Source organism: Dendrobates tinctorius, unplaced genomic scaffold (genome assembly GCF_039654945.1).
Source record: "Dendrobates tinctorius isolate UK_male_01 unplaced genomic scaffold, ASM3965494v1 ptg000073l, whole genome shotgun sequence".
In the NCBI taxonomy this organism is placed as follows: domain Eukaryota; kingdom Metazoa; phylum Chordata; class Amphibia; order Anura; family Dendrobatidae; genus Dendrobates; species Dendrobates tinctorius.
In genome coordinates, this window is record NW_027361741.1 from 10,092,501 (window position 1) to 10,116,053 (window position 23,553).

Below are 23,553 nucleotides of genomic sequence, written 5' to 3' on the forward strand. Positions count from 1 at the left end.
AACAAAAGAAGGAGAAAACAAGGGGAACTGCTACCTTGGATCTAATCCTTATAAACAGGGAGGAAATGGTTGAGGAGGTAAAAGTGGCTGGGACCCTAGGAGGTAGCGACCATGCTATTTTAGAATTTTGGATAACTAGAGGCGGAAGACCTGTGAATACTCAGACGTCAAGGTTAGATTTCAGAAAGGCAGATTTTAAGGGATTCAGAAAGAGAATTGGAGGGATCCAATGGCTGGATATCCTTAAAGACAAAAATGTCCAGGAAGGATGGGAAATCTTGAAAAATGAAATTCTCAAAGCACAGTTGTTAACAATTCCGAAAAGAGGGAAGAATAGGAAGCATTTAAGGAAACCAGGATGGATGAACACAGAACTTAAGCACATGCTAAAAAGGAAGCAAAAAATGTTTATAAAATGGAAAGAAGGAGGCATATCTAAAGAAGAATATAATGCTGTCTGCAGAACCTGCAAGGCACAAATCAGATTATCTAAAGCTGAAAATGAATTGAGGCTTGCAAGAGATGTCAAAAGCAATAATAAAGGATTTTGGGGATATGTCAAAAGTAAAAGAAAAGTCAAAGATGCTATAGGATTTTTACAGGATGAAAATGATGAAATGGTAAGACAGGATGTTGAGAAGGCTGAACTTTTAAATTCCTATTTTGCATCTGTTTTCTCTCAGAAAGGAAATGTAACATCAACTGTTATTCACTGTCCTATTAAGGGAATAGAAGAATCCAGGATATCTATAAACAGAAAGATAGTGAGGAAACACTTAGCTAACCTAAATGTATTCAAGTCTTCAGGTCCAGATGAATTACACCCCAGAGTACTGAAGGAGATAGCAGAAGAAATTTTTGAACCCCTCTCCATAATCTTTGAAAATTCTTGGAGAACAGGAGAAGTGCCAGAAGACTGGAGAAGAGCAAATGTTGTTCCTATCTTCAAAAAGGGGAAGAAGGTGGACCCAGGCAACTATAGGCCGGTGAGTCTGACTTCTATACCAGGAAAGATCTTTGAACAAATTATTAAACAACATGTATGTCAATACCTGGATAAGAATGAAGTGATTAAACAGAGCCAGCATGGGTTTGTAACTAATAAGTCATGTCAGACTAATTTAATTTCCTTCTATGATGGTATTACTGATTGGGTGGATCAAGGAAATGCTGTAGATATAGTATATCTTGACTTCAGCAAAGCATTTGACAAAGTCTCTCATACAATCCTTATTGAAAAAATGACTAAGTATGGAATGGACAAGGCAACTGTTAGGTGGATTCATAACTGGCTTAGTGATCGGACCCAAAGAGTGGTCGTAAATGGCTGCACATCCAGTTGGAAGAATGTCTCAAGTGGGGTACCACAGGGCTCTGTCCTGGGCCCTGTATTGTTCAACATCTTTATCAACGATTTAGATGAAGGAATTGAGGGTAAACTGATTAAATTTGCTGATGACACAAAGCTAGGAGGGATAGCTAATACTAGAGAAGAGAGAGAGAGGATTCAAAAAGATTTAAATAAACTGGAGAAGTGGGCAGCAACTAACAGAATGGTTTTTAACAGGGAGAAATGCAAAGTACTACATCTGGGCAATAAAAATGAAAAAAGCATATATAGAATGGGAGGAATAGGGCTAAGTGACAGCACATGTGAAAAAGACTTGGGTATACTAATAGATCACAGACTGAATATGAGTCAACAGTGTGATGCAGCAGCAAAAAAGGCAAATGCAATTCTAGGATGTATTAACAGAAGCATACAGTCTAGATCACGTGAAGTCATTATTTCCCTCTACTCCTCTTTGGTCAGATCTCATCTGGAATATTGTGTCCAATTTTGGGCACCACATTTTAAAAAAGACATCAACAAACTGGAGCAAGTTCAGAAAAGAGCGACCAGAATGGTGACCGGTCTGCAAACCCTGTCTTATGAGGAAAGGTTGCAGGATTTGGGAATGTTTAGTTTGCAAAAGAGAAGACTGAGAGGAGACTTAATAGCTGTCTACAAATATCTAAAGGGCTGTCACATTGTAGAAGGATCAACTTTATTCTCATTTGCACAAGGAAAGACTAGAAGCAATGGGATGAAGCTGAATGGGAGGAGACACATTAGATATTAGAAAAAACTTTTTGACAGTTAGAGTGATCAATGAGTGGAACAGGCTGCCACGAGAAGTGGTGAGTTCTCCTTCAATGGAAGTCTTCAAACAGAGGCTGGACAGACATCTAACTGGGATGATTTAGCGAATCCTGCTTTGAGCAGGGGGTTGGACCAGATGGCCCAGGAGGTCCCTTCCAACTCTACGATTCTATGATTCTATGAACATCTACAGATTGAAACCTTTTAAAGCGGTATTCTCAAGTTGTTGCTTGAGCAGTTCAGAGCAATGCATTCTCCTTTGCTTCCTTAAGTCCTGGTCATGGCAGGGCAGATACTCCTCCTTGACTAACAGTTCTGCTGAATAGTATTATTTATTATGCTTTGCTTATATAGCACTATCATGTTCTGCAGTGCTTTACATACATCATCATTACTGTCCCCACTGGGAATTACAACCTAAATTCCTTATAAGTTTTTTAGAGTGTGGTTGGAAGTCTGAGACGCCGGAGGAATCCCACACAAACACTGGGAGAACATACAAACTCCTTGCATGTTTTGTCCTTAATGGGATTTGAACTCTGGACCCCAAGCGCTGCTAGGCTACAGTGCAAAACACTATAAAGCTCAGCACAAGTTCTGCTGTAACACTTTCAGCTACTCGTATCAGTGGTTTGTTCTGAAATGTACACAGTCATTTCTATATTTCCACAGAGATAAAAGGGAATCAGAACAAGTTCTGGATAGAAAGCACAGAGAGCTCAGATTAGGAGACATTCTCTGGCGGGTGATTTTACAAGATTTATAACAGAATCTCTTTAGACGAGGAGAGGAAGGAGAAGGTGGATGAGCAGCTACCTGTTGTATAGAAAAAAAAATTGGCTGGAGTTAGTCCTGAAAACTGTACACTCTCAGCCACGGTCTGGAGGTCGAGCACTATGGAAACCAGCTGTATTCTATAGCAGATAAAAGCTGTTATTGCAGGAAGATGAAAGCACAGAAAGAGAAATTGAGTCAATTGCAAACTTGCTTATTTCCATGCAGTCTAACTAATTAAGGTAATTTAAGAACTTGAGGATACTCTTTTAAAGTGTTTTCTGTTATTTTTATTTTCTATTTGATAATCATTTTGTATATTTGTGTATAGCCTTATTTTGCGTCGTTTTACTCATTTCTCTCGCAAGTGCTGAACTTTTCTATGAAAGCCTAAAACTTTAGTAAGTTTGGTTCTTTTATGCTCTTGGACAACTGTGTGTATTTTGAAGACTCATCAGCTAGAGTTGAGCAAATTTTTCAAAATTCGGTTCCGATTATAACACAGCCGAATGTCATTGGAGTCAATGGGAGTAGAAATGACCGAATATGTTCGGAACTGATCATCCAACATAAATTTGGCACGAACAGGGAACCATTATGGCAAATTCAGATTTGGCGACCTAATCCAAACATAATCACTCAACTCTACACATCACCCCATTTACAGTATTTGGTGAGCAATGTGTTGTGTATCTGAAGTGTGATTGATGTTCAATTTGCAGCCTGAGTGGTGAGTGCAAGATTCAGTGAATGGAAACAGCTTAACCCCTTGCAGTCGCAGCCACGACACATTCTGAGAAGTGTGTATGTGATATCCCCCAACAAATCATGCTGGGGGTGGTGTTGATGGGGGGAAAAAACTGAAGGGTGGCTGGAATTTAAAGGCACAAGCTTTTTGTTTTTCTGTGGAGATAAGGCACTGTCAAAAGATAAGGCTCTGTGGCTTTGGGAGGATAATCATGTGGATTTGAGAGACATGGCAGTCAGCTGAGTATTATGCAATAATATGTCCTCCTCTAATGGGGCGTTTGATGGGGTTATCTGTTTTAAAAACCCTAATTTCAAAGTACTCGGTATAAGCCGAGATTTTCAGCCCATTTTTTGGGGCTGAAAGTCCCCCTCTCGGCTTATACGCGAGTCATATACACCAGGGGGTCGGCGGGGGAGGGGGGAGTGTCAGATCATACTTACCCCCCCGGCACGTCTCTGCAGCCCTCTCCTTCTCCCACGGTCTCAGGCGCCTTCCTTCAGCGGTCACATGGTACCACTAATTAAAGTCATGAATATGCGCATATTCATGACTTTAATGAGTGGTACCACGTGACCGCTGAAGGAAGGAATTGCTGCCGGAGAGAAGCAGGGGGGCTGCAGAGACCATGCCAGGAGGGGTTAAGTATATGCAATATTCACCTGTCCCTGGTCCCTCGCTGCGCACCACTCTGTCTGCCGGGTCCTCTGTCAGTAACATTCAGGCAACATAGGGCGTGATGACATAGTCAATGTGCGTCCTCTGCCTGAACGTCAATGACAGAGGACCCGGCAGAAAGAGCGGTGCGCAGCGGTGAACCGGGGACAGGTGAATATCTCAGGTGCCGGGGCCCTGAGCCAGCGGCGACACTAGCACCTGTCCCCCATAGCGCGCCGGTGTCCCCGCCTGCTCAGGACACTGGCACCTGGCCCCCAGCTACAAGAGGTGAGTATGCCTTTTTTTATATTTGCAGCAGCAGTGGCAGCATATGGGGGCTATTCTATGGATCATCTTATGGGGGCATAATCTATAGAGCATCTTATGGGGCATAATCTATGGAGCATCTTATGGGGCAGCATATGGGGGCATAATCTATGGAGCATTTTATGGAGCATCTTATGGGGCAGCATATGGGGCATAATCTATGGAGCGTCTTATCGGGGGGCATAATCTATGGAGCATTTTATGGAGCATAATCTATGGAACATCTTATGGGACCATAACCTTTATGGAGCAGCATATGGGGCATATTATTCTATGGAGCATCTTATGGGGCCATTATTAACCTTTGTGCAGTATTATATGGGGTATATTTTGTATGGAGCATCTTATGGGGCCCATCATGAACTGTATGAAGCTTTATATGGGGCTCCTGATTCAATATGGATATTCAAAAACATTTAACCTCTTGATGTCTCAATTAATTTTACTTTTATTGGCATCTATTTTTATTTTTGAATTTTACCAGTAGCTGCTGCATTTTCCACCCTAGGCTTCTAAGTGAGTCAATACGTTTTTCCAGTTTTTTGTGGCAAAATTAGGGGGGTCAGCTTATACTCGGGTCGGCTGATACACAAGTATATACGGTATTATTACTGAAATAAAAGTCTAATCTTACTAGTGAAATCAATATCTACATCCATTAATTCCACTAGAACTAGAAGTGCCACCACACTACATAAAGATATATATACCTCTATAATAAACATCCCGGAAAGGAGAATTGATAAATTCACGAAGATTCCCTGTTTTTTCAGCAATATCAGCCAGGAGAGGGATTGTGTCATTTTTGCCTCCTTGTAAATTTAGCAGAGCTTTCGGTAAGCAGGTCTTCCCTGTTGATGGCTCTGAAAAAAAAAAAAAGTTACAAAACACAATATAAACTTTTTCATACATTTAAAATATTTTACAATTTTTGTACAGTGGGGCAAAAAAGTATTTAGTCAGTCAGCAATAGTGCAAGTTCCACCACTTAAAAAGATGAGAGGCGTCTGTAATTTACATCATAGGTAGACCTCAACTATGGGAGACAAACTGAAAAAAAAATCCAGAAAATCACATTGTCTGTTTTTTTTTTATTTTATTTGCATATTATGGTGGAAAATAAGTATTTGGTCAGAAACAAGCAATCAAGATTTCTGGCTCTCACAGACCTGTAACTTCTTCTTTAAGAGTCTCCTCTTTCCTCCCCTCATTACCTGTAGTAATGGCACCTGTTTAAACTTGTTATCAGTATAAAAAGACACCTGTGCACACCCTCAAACAGTCTGACTCCAAACTCCACTATGGTGAAGACCAAAGAGCTGTCAAAGGACACCAGAAACAAAATTGTAGCCCTGCACCAGGCTGGGAAGACTGAATCTGCAATAGCCAACCAGCTTGGAGTGAAGAAATCAACTGTGGGAGCAATAATTAGAAAATGGAAGACATACAAGACCACTGATAATCTCCCTCGATCTGGTGCTCCACGCAAAATCCCACCCCGTGGGGTCAGAATGATCACAAGAACGGTGAGCAAAAATCCCAGAACCACGCGGGGGGACCTAGTGAATGAACTGCAGAGAGCTGGGACCAATGTAACAAGGCCTACCATAAGTAACACACTACGCCACCATGGACTCAGATCCTGCAGTGCCAGACGTGTCCCACTGCTTAAGCCTGTACATGTCCGGGCCCTTCTGAAGTTTGCTAGAGAGCATTTGGATGATCCAGAGGAGTTTTGGGAGAATGTCCTATGGTCTGATGAAACCAAACTGGAACTGTTTGGTAGAAACACAACTTGTCGTGTTTGGAGGAAAAAGAATACTGAGTTGCATCCATCAAACACCATACCTACTGTAAAGCATGGTGGTGGAAACATCATGCTTTGGGGCTGTTTCTCTGCAAAGGGGCCAGGACGACTGATCCGGGTACATGAAAGAATGAATGGGGCCATGTATCGTGAGATTTTGAGTGCAAACCTCCTTCCATCAGCAAGGGCATTGATGATGAAACGTGGCTGGGTCTTTCAACATGACAATGATCCAAAGCACACCGCCAGGGCAACGAAGGAGTGGTTTCGTAAGAAGCATTTCAAGGTCCTGGAGTGGCCTAGCCAGTCTCCAGATCTCAACCCTATAGAAAACCTTTGGAGGGAGTTGAAAGTCCGTGTTGCCAAGCGAAAAGCCAAAAACATCACTGCTCTAGAGGAGATCTGCATGGAGGAATGGGCCAACATACCAACAACAGTGTGTGGCAACCTTGTGAAGACTTACAGAAAACGTTTGACCTCTGTCATTGCCAACAAAGGATATATCACAAAGTATTGAGATGAAATTTTGTTTCTGACCAAATACTTATTTTCCACCATAATATGCAAATAAAATGAAAAAAAAACAGACAATGTGATTTTCTGGATTTTTTTTTATCAGTTTGTCTCCCATAGTTGAGGTCTACCTATGATGTAAATTACAGACGCCTCTCATCTTTTTAAGTGGTGGAACTTGCACTATTGCTGACTGACTAAATACTTTTTTGCCCCACTGTATTTCATAAAATATAAGATCTTTGTGAAGCTCTTCATTGTTTTACAGTATCTTTTGTCACTGCATGTATACAGTACTTGTAGTTATACTATCTGAGCAGTGCAATGGCATTCTGGAACTGGACTCCTGAAAAGCTAAAAGGGCTTATGGCTTATCCGGGACAATTTAGGGGTTTTTTTTACTATTGACCTAAGAACTAACGGTCAAAAATCTGTATTACTTGCGCGAGGATGGCATCGCAAACTTCGCACTGGCCAGGGCACTCCTGACCTGAGCATGACAGCTGCATAAAAAAATATGCTGTCACGCTCAACTCAGGAGAGCCGACAGCCAGTCCGAGGGGAGGAATGCGATGCGCGAGTAATATGGCCGTCTGACAGCATCCTAATATTGATCTTCTGGTTCGTCAGTGGTGGGGGTGCAGTTACAGCCACCGTTCCCTATACACAAACTGGTGACTGAATCCGCGCCGGGACCACCCCTGTGACTGAAAGAGCGAACCTGCTGTGGGGTAGTAAAGCTTATTTCTTGCCAGCAGTGGGCTCTCAATGCAGGCACTGGGCAGGTTCAGAACACTATTAACATGCAGATAACCACATACAGTGCCTACAAGTATTATTCAACCCCCTGCAGATTTAGCAGGTTTGATAAGAGGCAAATAAGTTAGAGCCTTCAAACTTCACACAAGAGCAGGATTTATTAATAGATGCATAAATCTTACAAACCAAAAAGTTATGTTGCTCAGTTAAATTTTAATAAATTTTAAACATACAAGTGTGGGTCAATTATTATTCAACCCCTAGGTTTAATATTTTGTGGAATAACCCTTGTTTGCAATTACAGCTAATAATCGTCTTTTATAAGACCTGATCAGGCCGGCACAGGTCTCTGGAGTTATCTTGGCCCACTCCTCCATGCAGATCTTCTCCAAGTTATCTAGGTTCTTTGGGTGTCTCATGTGGACTTTAATCTTGAGCTCCTTCCACAAGTTTTCAATTGGGTTAAGGTCAGGAGACGGACTAGGCCACTCCAACACCTTGATTTTTTGCCTCTTGAACCAGGCCTTGGTTTTCTTGGCTGTGTGCTTTGGGTCGTTGTCTTGTTGGAAGATGAAATGACGACCCATCTTAAGATCCTTGATGGAGGAGCGGAGGTTCTTGGCCAAAATCTCCAGGAAGGCCGTGCTATCCATCTTCCCATGGATGTGGACCAGATGGCCAGGCCCCTTGGCTGAGAAACAGCCCCACAGCATGATGCTGCCACCACCATGCTTGACTGTAGGGATGGTATTCTTGGGGTCATATGCAGTGCCATCCAGTCTCCAAACGTCACGCGTGTGGTTGGCACCAAAGATCTCGATCTTGGTCTCATCAGACCAGAGAACCTTGAACCAGTCTGTCTCAGAGTCCTCCAAGTGATCATGAGCAAACTGTAGACGAGCCTTGACATGACGCTTTGAAAGTAAAGGTACCTTACGGGCTCGTCTGGAAAGGAGACCATTGCGGTGGAGTACGTTACTTATGGTATTGACAAACCAATGTCCCCACTGCCATGAGATCTTCCCGGAGCTCCTTCCTTGTTGTCCTTGGGTTAGCCTTGACTCTTCGGTCAAGCCTGGCCTCGGCACGGGAGGAAACTTTCAAAGGCTGTCCAGGCCGTGGAAGGCTAACAGTAGTTCCATAAGCCTTCCACTTCCGGATGATGCTCCCAACAGTGGAGACAGGTAGGCCCAACTCCTTGGAAAGGGTTTTGTACCCCTTGCCAGCCTTGTGACCCTCCACGATCTTGTCTCTGATGGCCTTGGAATGCTCCTTTGTCTTTCCCATGTTGACCATGTATGAGTGCTGTTCACAAGTTTGGGGAGGGTCTTAAATAGTCAGAAAAGGCTGGAAAAAGAGATAATTAATCCAAACATGTGAAGCTCATTGTTCTTTGTGCCTGAAATACTTCTTAATACTTTTAGGGGAACCAAACAGAATTCTGGTGGTTTGAGGGATTGAATAATAAATGACCCTCTGAATAAACTTTTCACAATTTAAAAAAAAATTAAACAAAGAAATAACATTCTTTTTTGCTGCAGTGCATTTCACACTTCCAGGCTGATCTACAGTCCAAATGTCACAATGCCAAGTTAATTCCGAATGTGTAAACCTGCTAAATCTGCAGGGGGTTGAATACTACTTGTAGGCACTGTATCTGCAAGCAAATAGCATTTTTTCATGTGACAGGCTCCCTTTAATGAGTTACATTTACTCACAAGTGAACTGTGGAATCTGCTTACATTACAAGCTTAAAATTCCTGCAGATTAAACATCACTGGATTCTTAAAGCCAACTTAAAGATACATAGGACATTTTTAATGTTTGCACCTAACCTCGAAATTCCTCATCTGTCAATCGCTTCTTCTGAGACACTAAGAAAGGCAGGAATCCCTCCAGCTCAGCGGTGGCACCTCTTGACACAATGTCAAATAGTATGTGTCTATTAAACATCTTGATGACTCGAGGGGGGTCGGGGCTTGAGTTCTGGGAATTTTGGTTATCCTTCCTGGAAGAAAGCAGGTCACATTAATGTTTTAAACCAGAGAAGACACCTTACATGGCAAATAATTACACTGCTGATCTTTGTCTATCTACACAGTACATAAATCTTGGTTAAAAAAAAAGAAGAAAAAAAAAAGAACCACACACATAACACTGTATATTTTATGAACAGCGGTTCACTGAACACTATTTTTGATACCAAGTGTTCGTATTAAACAATACTCTTCCTAAAGTAACAACCCCACAGGGCGGTGTTCATGGACCATACACTCAGTAAATGCTTTAGCAGTTATGGCGCTGGACACTTTTGCAACAAATATTAATGACTAATATCATAATATATAATAAGTCTCAAATGGAAAAAAAAAAAAAAAATGAAGCAACTGCTCAGTGGTTAGCACTGCAGCCTTGCAGCGCTTGAGCCCTGGGTTTAAATCCCATCAAGGACAACATCTGCAACATCTCCCCGTGTTTGCGGGGGTTTCCTCCAGGCACTCCGGTTTCCTCCCAAACTCCAAAGACATACTGATAGGTAATCTAGATTGTGAGCCCCATCGGGGACAGCGATGATAATGTGTGTAAACTGTAAAGCGTGGCGGAATATGTTAGCGCTATATAAAAATAAAGATTATTATTATTATTCATAAAAAAAACACTGTACAAAAGGAGACTAAGCCGATCTCACTGACCTCATTCGAATTGTATACTCTTGCAATATGTATTGTAAGAAGGCAGGAAGTAAGGTCCTGGATGGCAAGTATATGTTACTAAGATGGTTTTTATTTTGACTGGATTTTGGGTACAGGATTTAGGAGCCACCAAAAGAGCCAGGGTTGGAAAGGTCGCTCCCAAACTCCAGACTGGGTATTACTGGCCTAATAAAATGCACCTGGTCTACAGTAGCTCAGGTAGTAGTACTGTGCTGATGCTGGAGAAAGGCACAGCTGGTGGATAGTCCGTGCCTAAGAGGTTCCTGGAATACCAAGTTGGTGAGACCGTTTGATTTACTTTGCCTTACCCAGAAACAGGATTGTTTTGTCATGTATTTGTGCTGAGAAAACGCTGTAAGCTGTGAAGTTTATGAAGGGCAATAAACTTAATTCTGTTTTGATACAAAATCTCTGTGCCTGTGCTGATCCAAGAAGCTGCCAGATAGCTGAAACCTCTACAGTGTGTATACTCTTAAAGGGAACCTATCAGATCTGCAAGTTATTAGTATTATGGTGGTGCCCAGACGCTGTACTGAGTGCAGTAGGGACAGTGTTCTTTTGTTGATATGCTTCATTTTTCCATCTGGAATATAGAGCTGATGTGCCTTGCCAAAAAGTTCCATTTTTATCTCATCTGTCCATAGGACATTCTCCCAGAAGCTTTGTGGCTTGTCAGCATGTACCGTACATACTCGAGTATAAGCCGACCCGAGTATAAGCCGACCCCCCTAATTTTGCCACAAAAAACTGGGAAAACTTATTGACTCGTGTATAAGCCGAGGGTGCACAGTGAGTGGCCTCAGTTATCTGCAGTGTGTGGCCCCAGTTATGATGCACAGTGAGTGGCCCCAGTTAGGATGCACAGTGAGTGGCCCCAGTTAGGATGCACAGTGAGTGGCCCCAGTTATCATGCACAGTGAGTGGCCCCAGTTATGTGCACAGTGAGTGGCCCCAGTTATCATGCACAGTGAGTGGCCCCAGTTAGGATGCACAGTGAGTGGCCCCAGTTATCATGCACAGTGAGTGGCCCCAGTTATGTGCACAGTGAGTGGCCCCAGTTATCATGCACAGTGAGTGGCCCCAGTTTTGCACAGTGAGTGGCCCCAGCTTTGCTGCACAGTGAGTGGCCCCAGCTTTGCTGCACAGTGAGTGGCCACAGCTTTGCTGCACAGTGAGTGGCCCCAGTTATCATGCACAGTGAGTGGCCCCAATTATTTGCACAATGAGTGGCCCCAGTTATGATGCACAGTGTGTGGCCCCATCATGTTGCTGCTGCCGCTGCCTCCCTTACAAAAAAAAAACAAAAACCTGTATACTCACCTCAGTCGCTGCCCCCTGCTCATCAGTGTTGCGCTCTGCAGTGACTGTGCAGGCAGAGAGCGATAGCGCTCTCTGACCTGAATGTCACTGCAGAGGACGCAAGACAACAGAGCGCAGGGACAGGTGAATATGCCTCCCAACCCCCCCTTCATACTCACCGGGTCCTGGCGCTTGTCTCTGCAGCTCCCCTGCTTGTTCCATGTTGTCGGCGCTTCTCTCTTCCTGGTTCAGCGGTCACGTGGCACCCGCTCATTAAATATGCGCATATTTAATGAGCGGATACCATTTGACAGCCCAAGCAGGGGAGCTGCAGAGAAGGGTGAGTATGATCTGACACCGCCGATCCCCCCCCAGTATATGACTCGTGTATAAGCCGAGAGGGGGACTTTCGTCCCAAAAAAATGGGCTGAAAATCTCGGCTTAGACACGAGTATATACGGTAGTTTGGCAAATTCCAGTCTGGCTTTTTAATGATTTTTTTTTTTTATTTTAACAATGGTGTCCTACTTGGTTGTCTCCCTTGAAGTCCACTTTGGCTCATACAATGACAGATCTGAAACGGATTTTCCTTGAGCTTGAAGTTCACCTTCAGGCTGTGTGCCACAATGCGATTTTTAAGCGTTTTTGCTGCGATTTTCGGCGCGAAAACGCTGCAAAAACGTTTAAAAAACTCGTACAGAACGCACCCCATGCATTCCTATGGCATTCCGCACATGCTGTGCTAATGCTGCGCTTTTTTCCGTGGCAGAATCGCATCTTGGAAAAAAACGCAACATGCTCATTCATCCCATAGGAATGCATGAGAACCGCTTACTTCCCGCATGTGGCTATACCCACCATGCGCAAAGTTAAGTGTCTCATGTGCGGATGGTACCCACGGTGTGTAGGAGAGGAGACTGTCCTCCTGGCCCTGGGTACCATACCCCTGTAAAAAAAAAGAATAAAAAAAAAAAAAAAAAAAAATCGGGGTATATTTACCTTCTGGCGTCACGCGCAGCCTTCCCGGGCCTCAGTGTTCCCAGTAATGCTTTGCGGCAAGGACCTGTGATGACATAGTCTCGCGTTACTCTAGTGGTCTCGTGAGATCACTATAGCAACGCGAGACCAATGTCATCACAGGTCTTGCAAGGCATCGCTGGGAACGGGAGCGTCGCTGAGGCTGAGCGGGACGTCGGAAGGTAAATATACCCCGATTTTTTTAATCATTTTTAACATTCTATCTTTTACTATTGATGCCGCATAGGCAGCCTCAATAGTAAAAAGCTGGTCACACTTGTCAAACACTATGTTTGACGAGTGTGACCAACCTGTCAAATCACTTCCCAAACGATGCTTCAAATCGCTTGGAAAGTGCTTGAATTTCGCACGTGAAAATCGCGACAAAAATGCGACCATAATCGTGGTAAAGTCCGGTTTTGAGTGTCCGGTTTAAAATGCTTCGTGGGCACATAGCCTCAATCTGTTTGGAAGTTTTTCTGGGCTCTTTTGTTACCGTTCGTATTATCCATCTCTTTGATTTGTCATCAATTTTCCTCCTGCGGCCAAGTCCAGGGAGGTTGGCTACAGTCCCATGGAGCTTAAATTTCTGAATAATATGTGCAACTGTAGCCACAGGAACATCAAGCTGCTTGGAGATGGTCTGATAACCTTTACCTTTAACATGTTTGTCTATACTTTTCTTTCTAATCTCCTGAGACAACTCTTTCCTTTGCTTCCTCTGGTCCATGCTGAGTGTGATACACACCATGTCACCAAACAGCACAGTGAGTAACTGTAGCCCTCTTTACAGGACCACTCACTAATTCCAAGATTGTACACACCTGTGATGCCAATTAGTGGACACACCTTGATTTAACATGTCCATTTTGTCACATTACTTTCAGGGGCACCACCATTTCTGTCCAGGTCTATTTCATGAGTTTTATTTTATTTTTATTTTTTTAATTCTGGAGAAGCATGGTTGAAAAGCAATGTCTGACTTTCATTTGTTCATTTTCATAGATTTTGTATTTATTATTACTTTTGTCAGATTCAAGTTATTTCTGTGACCATTGTGGGTTTTTCTTTCATTAAACGAGGGGTACCAACAATTTTGACCACGTGTGTATGTATGGCTGAGAAAGCTATCAGTCAAATTGCTAGGGAGTGCTTACAGCTGCCGTTCACAGTATAGTGGGCACTGAATAAAGCCGTGCTGGCATGCCGGAATGACTCTAAGAGGTCGGTTCTCAGGAAAAATGAAGTTTGCTTTCTCCTGGGTGCCTCACTTTCATTTCTGTGGCTCTGCACCTTTCTACTGCTACTAACATGCAGACTAAAGCTACACTATCTCACGAGATTAATAGTGTTATCTGACCTCTAATTAGTAAACGGGAATGTATAATATTCACCTTTAACCCCTTCATGACAGCCAATATGTATATTTACTGACCTGAGATATAAGGGAATATCATCCCCATACAGGTGACAATCCAGCAGCTGTCGGCTGTCCACTATATCTGACAACTTGCTGTATCACAAATGATCGGTGTTGGCACCTTCCATGTCTGTTTAACCCCTTAACTGCTGCTGTCAAAAGTGACATCAAATAAATGGTTAATAGATTGTGGGGGCTTCCACTTTAATCTATTTGACACACAGAGATCATGATTGTGTGGTCCTGATGTTTGCCATAGCAGTTCATGGGGAAATAGCGGCCTAAAGGGCCTGTCACACGTGGCGTTTTTTTCGCGTTTCCGCGGCGGTTTTAACCGCGCGATTTTGCCGCGAAAACGCGAAAAATAAGCATCCCATGCATTCCTATGGGATTCCGCAATGCTGTGCTAATGCTGCGGTTTTTACCGCGGCGGAATCGCTTCGCGGTAAAAACCGCAGCATGCTCATTAATTTGCGGAATCGCAGCGATCCCGCACCCATAGGAATGCATTGTTCCGCTTATTTCCCGCATGTGGCTGTGCACACCATGCGGAAAGTAAGCAGAACAATTGCGGATGGTACCCATGGTCCGGAGGAGAGGAGACTGTCCTCCGGGCTTTGGGTACCATATCCCTGTAAAAAATAGAATTTAAAATAAAAAATATTGTTATTCTCACCCTCCGACGTCCCGCGCATCCGTTCCCAGTAATCCTTTGCGAAAATGCTCGCGATGACGTCCCTTCTCGCGGGATCGCGAAGTCTCACGGTCATTCGTGCGACGTCATCGCGAATTACCGCGAGACGTCGCGATCCCGCGAGAACTGACGTCATCGCGGGCATTTTCGCAAAGGATTACTGGGAACGGATGCGCGGGACGTCGGAGGGTGAGAATAACACCGTTTTTTGTTGTTTTTTTTTACATTCTATCTTTTACTACTGATGCTGCATAGGCGGCCTCAGTAGTAAAAAGTTGGTCACACTCGTCAAACACTATGTTTGACGAGTGTGACCAACCTGTCAATCAGTTCTACAAGCGATGCTACAGATCGCTTGGAAAACGCTAGCATTTTGCAAGCTAAATACGCTTGCAAAATGCTAGTTTTTCCGCGGGAAAATCGCGGGAATTTAAAATGCGATTTTCCCGCGGACTGGAATTCCGGAATTCTCGCGGTAATTTCCGCGAGAGTTCCGGTACGTGTGCACTTAGCCTCAGCGATATCGCTAGCAATATCGCTATAACTTGTGACGTTATAGCGATATTGCTAGCGATATCTCTGTGTCTGATACTTACCAGCGACCCGCTCCCCCGCTGGTTATCGCTGATCGCGCGAGAACGTTCAGGACTGTTTCTCGTCGTCAGCTTCCTGCTGTGACGACGAGAGACGCGTGGAGCCGGGCGGGAGGACGCAGGATCGCCTGGTGTGACAGGTAAGTAGCGACCCCCGACCCCAGCGATGTCGCTGGTGAGATCTGCCTGTGTGGCAGCTCACTAGCGACCACTTAGCGATGTACCAGCGATCTTGACCGCGTCATATCGCTGGTCGGGATCGCTGGTACATCGCTAAGTGTGACAGTACCTTTAGAGTCTGCCGGCTACAGCGGCCAGTTCAGGCGTTAGTGACATTTAGGTGTAAACAAACACTTTTTCATTCCGGCTATACCACTCTGCATCAATTCCTGAAAATCACTTGAAGGGTTAATAAACTACCTGACAGCATTTTTCAATATGTCAGGGGGTGCAGTTTTTAAAATGGTATCATGTTTGGGGTTTTCCAATATATAGCTCCCCTAAAGTCACTTCAAACCTGGATAGGTCCCTCAAAAAAATAAATTTTGTAAATTTCCTTGAAAAAATGAAAAATTATTGCTACATTTTTAAACCTCCTAAAAGGCTAACTAAATAAATTAGCGGTTTAAAAATGGTGCTGGTGTAAAGCAGTCATGTGGGAAATGTTATTTATTAATGTTTTTCTGTGGTATGGCTATCTGGATTAAAGGGATAATCATTCAAAGTTTGAAAATTGCAATTTTTTTTTTACTTTTTTTGTCAAGTTTCTGATATTTTTTTATAAATAAACACAAAATATATCAATCTAAATTTATCACTATCATAAATTGTAATGTGCCACGAAAAAACAGTCTCAAAATTACTGGGATTTGTTGAAGCATTCCAGAGTTATGACCACATAAAGTGACACTGGTCAGAATTTAAAAAATTGGCCCGTCACGAAGGGGTTAAAAGGGATCCTGTTGTGGGCTAGCCAGATAAATTATATCTGCTTTTGAGGACAAGCTACAAGCTTACAAATGATTGACCAGCACAACGCAAAAAAAAAAAAAAAAGAAGAAAAGAGGTTGATGAAGACAAACAGTACATGGGATGATTCATCATTAAGCCAAAGTAATGAAGGGTTTGATACAGATGGAAGAGCAATAGATATAAGTCATATCATAATTGATAACAATGAAGTATTGCAAAAGAAATTGGCTTTTTCAAGCCTATTCAGGCAAAAAAGCCTACATGACTAATGTGATATGCAAATGACTCAGACCCATGTCACAGTAAAGTTACCAGACCAGTTTTAAACTACAAAACAAAAACTACAGCCTAAAAAAAAACTCTCTCACTTAAGTGGGTAATTATTTTTTTTTATAAGATTCCAGGTAATGCTGTCATTTCTTCCCATTCAACTCCCCCACAATCACACATTGGTGTACTAATGAAAGGTCGGTGCAAACCCGAGATAAAAATATATAATTTTTAAAAACTATAGACAGGCCACATCAAGAGCAATACTATGCCAATATCAGTGGTGGAAATGTTATCTTTCTTCAAAGCTTAATTTAGACGAAACCGTAAAAGATGCATGTCCAGTGAATATGCCTTAAATGATCTGATAGGTGGAATTCAAAAACCTGGTACCTCAATCTATCAAAAGATTGGGGGTTCTTTTAACTCATTCTCTTGATATGTGGGAATCAGAAAGTAGCTAATAGGGTCAATTTCTAACCAGCAGCTGGGCAACACGAGGGACTGACCGTGCAAGACGGGGGACCGCTGGCACCTATTTCAGATGGATGTGCATCTGAGGAGACTCACCAAGTTCCCTTGCTGCAATACAAGCTGCTGGCCAAACAGAGGGACTGGGGGCACATGGCAGTGACATCATGTGCTGCTCGTCTATTTCATGCTGAAGTCATAAAGTCAGCTCCAGACTACAGAAGACGACACTGCGCAGCGTTGGAGCAGGGGCAAGGTGCCCAGAATTATTTTTTTTTAATATGGAAGTGGAAGAATATGGAACACATACACCAGGATGGGGGAAATACCGTATATACCAGGATGGCGGAACACATATGCTAGGATAAGTTCAGGATGGAGAACATACAGTGGGTACGGAAAGTATTCAGACCCCTTTAAATTTTTCACTCTGTTTCATTGCAGCCATTTGGTAAATTCAAAAAAGTTCATTTTTGTCTCATTAATGTACACTCTGCAACCCATCTTAACTGAAAAAAAAAAAAAAGAAATGTAGAAATCTTTGCAAATTTATTAAGCAAAAACTGAAATATCACATGGTCATAAGTGTTCAGACCCTTAGCTCAGTATTGAGTAGAAGCACACTTTTTTGAGTTAGTATAGCCATGAGTCTTCTTGGGAATGATGCAACAAGTTTTTCACACCTGGATTTGGGGATCCTCTGCCGTTCTTCCTTGCAGATCCTCTCCAGTTCCATCAGGCTAGATGGTGAACGTTGGTGGACAGCCATTTTCAGGTCTCTGTATAGATGCTCAATTGGATTTATGTCAGGGCTCCGGCTGGACCAGTTAAGAATGGTCACCGAGTGGTTCTGAAGCCACTCCTTTGTTATTTTAGCTGTGTGCTTAGGGTCATTGTCTTGTTGAAAGGTGAACATTTGGCCAAGTCTGAGGTCCAGAGCGCTCTGGAAGAGGTTTTCATCCAGGATATCTCTGTACTTGGCCGCATTCATATTTCCTTCAATTGCAACCAATCGTCCTTTCCCTGCATCTGAAAAACACCCCCAATAGAATGATGCTGTCACCACCATGTTTCAATGTTGGGATTGTAATGGGCAGGTGATGAGCAGTGCCTGGTTTTCTCCACAGATACCGCTTAGAATTATCACCAAAAAGTTCTTCTTCATCTCATCAGACCAGAGAATTTTATTTCTCATAGTTTGGGAGTCCTTCAGGTGTTTTTTAGCAAACTCTATGCTGGTTTTCATATGTCTTGCACTGAGGAGAGGTTTCCATCGGGCCACTCTGCCATAAAGGCATGAATGATGGAGGGCTGCAGTGAGAGTTGGCTTTGTAGAACTTTCTCCCATCTTCCTACTGAATCTGTGGAGCTCAGTCACAGTGATCTTGTGGTTCTTCTTTACCTCTATCACAAAGGCTCTTCTCCCACGATTGCTCAGTTTGTCTGGACGGCCAGGTCTAGGAAGACTTCTGGTGGTCCCAAACTTCTTCCATTTAAGGATTATGGAGGCCACTGTGCTCTTAGGAACCTTGAATACCTCAGAAATTCTTTTGTAACCTTGGCCAGATCTGTGCCTTGCCACAATTCTGTCTCTGAGCTCCTTGGCCAGTTCCTTTGACCTCATGATTCTCATTTGGTCTGACATGCACTGTGAGCTGTGAGGTCTTATATAGACAGGTGTGTGCCTTTACCAATCAAATCCTATCAACACAGATGGACTCCAATGAAGGAGTAGAACCATCTCAAGGAGGATCACAAGGAAATGGACAGCATGTGACTTAAATATGAGTGTCTAAGCAAAGGGTCTGGATACTTATGACCATGTGATATTTCAGTTTTTCTTTTTTAATAAATTTGCAAAAATTTCTACATTTGTTTTTTTTCAGTCAAAATGGGGTGCACAGTGTACATTAATGAGAAAAGAAATGACCTTTTTTGAATTTACCAAATGGCTGCAATGGAACAAAGAGTGAAAAATTTGGGGTCTGAAAACTTTCTGTGCCCACTGTATATAGGAGAACAGCAGAAAGGACAATATTGTAGGTGTTTAATATAGGCCACTTCCACAGACTGAAGATATGGATGAACTAATTTTACATTAGATAGCTTAGTTCTCAAAAAAGTATGGCATAGTAATCATGGGAGATTTTAACTATCCAGATATTTTTATTTTTTTTAATTCATTTAACTATCCAGATATTTGTTGGGAATCTTTTCTCAGGTAAATTTAATTCTCATCTACTCTTGCTGACAACTTTATCTTTCAAAAGGTAGAAGTGAGAAGAGGATCTGCCATCTTGAACCTAATTCTTATCAACAGGGAGGGAATGGTTGACGAAGTAAAGGTGGCTGGGAATTTATGAGGCAGTGACGATGCCATCCTCAAATTTTGGACTACAAAACTCAGATTCAGACTTTAACCCCTTTAGCCCCCACAGTGGTGTGCACATTCATGACCAGGCAAATTTTTACAGTTCTGTCCAGTGTCACTTTATGAGCTCACAACTTTGGAATGCTTCAAGGGATTCAACGGATTCTGAGACTGTTTTTTGTGACATTGTATTTCATGATAGGGGTAAAATTTCTTCCATATAACTTGCATTTAATTGTGAAAAAAATGGAAATTTGGTGATAAAATATTAGTTACTTAACGGTAACTTGATTTTACATAGCCCATGACAGCACCATCTGTGAGAGGGTATCAACCCCATCAAGGAAAGGAAACCTACTAAATAAAAAGGCGGTACCTCTCCTCCGCATCAATTTAAGTTTCAGAGCATGAGAGGACCTCCAGACAGTTAGTAACATAACAGTCACCAAATACATTTTTCGTAACACGCTTAAAAGTGCACACCACTAGTGACAAAGCGGGAGAGGGAATATAAGGGTGTTGTATTGGGCTCTGTAAAATCCTGTTACCAGTAAGTGACTAAGATTTTTTTTTTCCCCCTTGTTCCATGACAGCACCACCTGAAAGATTTATATAGATCAAGCACCCTAGGGATGGCTCACTGCTTGTAAAACCTTCCTCCCAAAGGATTGGTCAACGGAGGAAGACAGCTTAAGGCAATAGTGTTTATAGAAGGTCGAAGGGGACGACCATGTAGCCGCCTTACATATTCTGTCTATCGACACCTCCGCTTTTTCAGCCCAGGAGGTCGGCATGGCCTTGGTGGAATGGGCCTTCAGGTTCTCAGGAACCTACTAGAGGTGTATGCCAGGCTAATGGCGTCCCTAATCCATTTAGCTATGGTCCCCCTTGTAACACTAAGCCCCTTCCTGATCCCCTGGAATGACACAAATTAGGACTCACTCTTCCTCCATTGTTTTGTCATGTCCAAGCACTGTATCAAGGCCCTCTTAACATCTAATATGCGAAGCCTACTTTTCTCTGCAGTCTTTGGGTTCCTACAGAAGTAGGGAAGAACTATATCCTAGCTTCTATGAAATTTTGAGGCTATCTTTGGGAGATAAGCTAGATCTGGTCTCAGAATTACTCTGTCATCCAATATCTGCATAAATGGATGATTAATGGATAGAGCCTGTGAATCACTGACCTGCGGGCTGATGTCAAGGCTACTAATATCACTGTCTTTAGCGTTACTATTTTAATTGGTAAATCATCTAGGGGCTCAAAGGGAGATCTTGTTAATGCTCCAAGAACTAGATTTAAATCCCACTGAGGCATCTTTGGAGCTGGCACTGGTCTTGACCTATGTCATGCTTTAATGAACTCAACTATCCATTTATCTGCCACCAGGTTATAGTCATACAGGGCTGCTAAGGCAGATACGTGCACCTTAAGGGTGCTGGTGGCTAGGATCATTTCCTTACCCCTTTGAATAAATTCTAATATGGCTCTAATTGGGACACTGTCCCCCAATGACTGCCCCGAAAAAGCTAAGAACTTAGCCCCTATTCTGCCATATATTCTAGTCATTACTGGCTTCCTACTCTGCAGCAAGGTAGCGACTAAGGCTGAAGAAAATCCCTTCCGTGTTAATAGAGTCCTCTCAAAATCGAGGCCATCAAATGTAGACCCGACTTCTGAGGATGTGCCACTGGGTCCTGTCTGGAGGAGACCTGGAGTGTCCTGGAGGATCCAGGCATCTGATAAGGACATCTTCCTCATCTATGAGAACCATGGCTTCTTGGGCTAAAAGGGAGAAATGAGGATGATCCTTGCCCTCTTCTCCCAAATCATCCTCCAGACTGCCAGGAACAACATCAATGGGGACAATGCACAAGCCAGCAAGAAATCCCAAGGAATCTGTAACTCATCCACCGCATATAGCCTTTTTCTTGGGTTTAAAGAGCAGAAGATCTTCGTCTTCCTGTTGGCAAACAAGTCTATTTCTGGCTGTCCCCAATGAACCCACATTCTGCTGAAAAACTGATGGATTCAGTTCCCATAGCCCTTGTTTCAGGGTGGTTCAGCTGAGAAAATTTGCATCTTCATTCTCCTTCCCCTTTATGTGCAGTGCAGATAGCTGTAGATGTTCCTCGATTATCTGGAGAATTGCTCGATTGCCGCAACAGGTTCGAGATTTTGTGCCCCCTTGATGGCTGATATAGGCAACTGACATTTGGTTGTCTGACATTACTCGAACGTGGTGTCCTTCTAAATGTGGAAGGAACTCTACTACTGTCTTATTTATTACCAGTAGCTCCTTCCAGTTTGATAAATGACCGACTTCTGCCTCTGACCAGACCCCCTGGACTATGCGGTCCTTGAGATGTGCGCCCCATTCTTCTGCACTTGCATCCATCACGATCACATCTGATATCTGGTAGGACCCACTGTTTGTGCGCACAACAGAGCTCGGAAGGGAAGGAGGGCCATTTTACTTTTTGAATTTACACTTTTTCTGGAACAATTAGCGGATGCCATGTCACATTTGGAGAGCCCTTGATGTGCCTAAACAGTCAAAATCTCCACAAGTTACACTATTTTGGAAACTAGACCCCTCAGGGAACTGATATATATGTATGGTGAGCACAATGAACCCTCAGGTGCTTCACAGAAGTTTTCAATATTGAGCTGTGAAAATAAAATAAAAAAAATATCCTCAGAAAAATGTCCCAAATTTTGCATTTTCATAAGGGTATCTGGAGAAATTGCTCCATACAATTTGTTGTTCAATTTTCCTGAATACGCCAATACCCCATATGTGGGGGAATACTACTTTTGAAGCACAACGCAAAACTCAGAAGGGAAGAGGTGCCACATTTGAATTCAGAATTTGCTTGAATGGTTTGAGGGTGCCATGTCACATTGGCAGAGCCCCTGAGGTGCCAAAACAACAACAAATAAACAATGAACTCATTTTACAAACTACACTCTCCAATGAATTCATCTAGGTATGCAGTGATCATATTGACACCACATGTGCCTATACCATTGAGTGGTGAAGAAAGAATCAAATACACTTTTACCACTAAAATGTTGTTTTCGCCATAAGTTTTTAATTTTTCTAAGGGTTAATTGGAAATTTTTTTTACAACAAACGGAGGTCCATTTTTTTTCCTGAGTGCACCAATACCCTACATGTAATCGGGAAATATTTTTCAGGCACAGTGCAACGCTCAGAAGGGAAAGAGCACCATAATATAGTGCAGATTTTACTATAAGGCCGGGGTCACACTGGCGAGGAATATGGCCGAGTGAGAGGCGCTAAAAGCACGCATTAGACACGGACAAATGATTCTCTATGGGGTCCCACGCACCAGCCGTATAATTTCTCATCCGTATTCTACGCTCTGTGCCAATCGCAGCATGCTGCGATTGTCAGCGTACTACAGCCGTAGTACGCCAATGCAAGTCTATGGGTGCGCGAAAAATACGGATTACACACGGACCAGACGTGTGACCCGCGAGCAATACGCAGGTCTTTTGGCTGGTGACAGGAAATGGGCCAATCCATCATCAGGAAGCCTAGACATGCAAATGAGCTCAAAAAGCGCTCCAGACATCCAGGAAGTCAGCCTCCACGAAGTACAGCAGCATTATGGCGTCCACTTACATAAATGTGGAGATGTTAATAGTCCTGGTGCAGGAGCGTCCGGAAATCTGGGACCAACGCGATGCCAATTATTCCAACCGGGCAAGAAAGGAGGCGCATCTGTCGCCAGATGTACCATGACTTTGGTGATCGACCATGTGAGGAGCAGCATAAAATTCGTAAGTACAAGCCAAAACATGAGTAACCTTAGCGCACAACAAAAAAGGAATATAGAATCACCACCCCCCTTCCTGTGCATGTACTTTTTTCCTCATGAGGCCGTTAGATTTGGATGTGACACATGGATTCACACAGCCATAATTTGGGTATAGGCCACAAGCTCCTCATCCTCCTAGACAAACCAATTATTAAG

At 43.0% G+C, this 23,553-nt stretch overlaps 1 protein-coding gene across 3 annotated transcripts in view; it reads right to left on the bottom strand.

Moving 5' to 3' along the window:
• Positions 1-23,553, bottom strand: part of TRPV4 (transient receptor potential cation channel subfamily V member 4) — a 175,261-nt gene that overhangs the window by 80,546 nt on the left and 71,162 nt on the right. For all 3 annotated transcript variants that reach the window (XM_073582629.1, XM_073582630.1, XM_073582631.1), the window contains exons 3-4: positions 9,564-9,736; positions 5,360-5,512 (exon numbers count right to left, since the gene is read on the bottom strand). In XM_073582629.1, the coding sequence (XP_073438730.1) occupies positions 5,360-5,512; positions 9,564-9,736 (326 nt within the window). The remainder of the gene's footprint in view (positions 1-5,359; positions 5,513-9,563; positions 9,737-23,553) is intronic.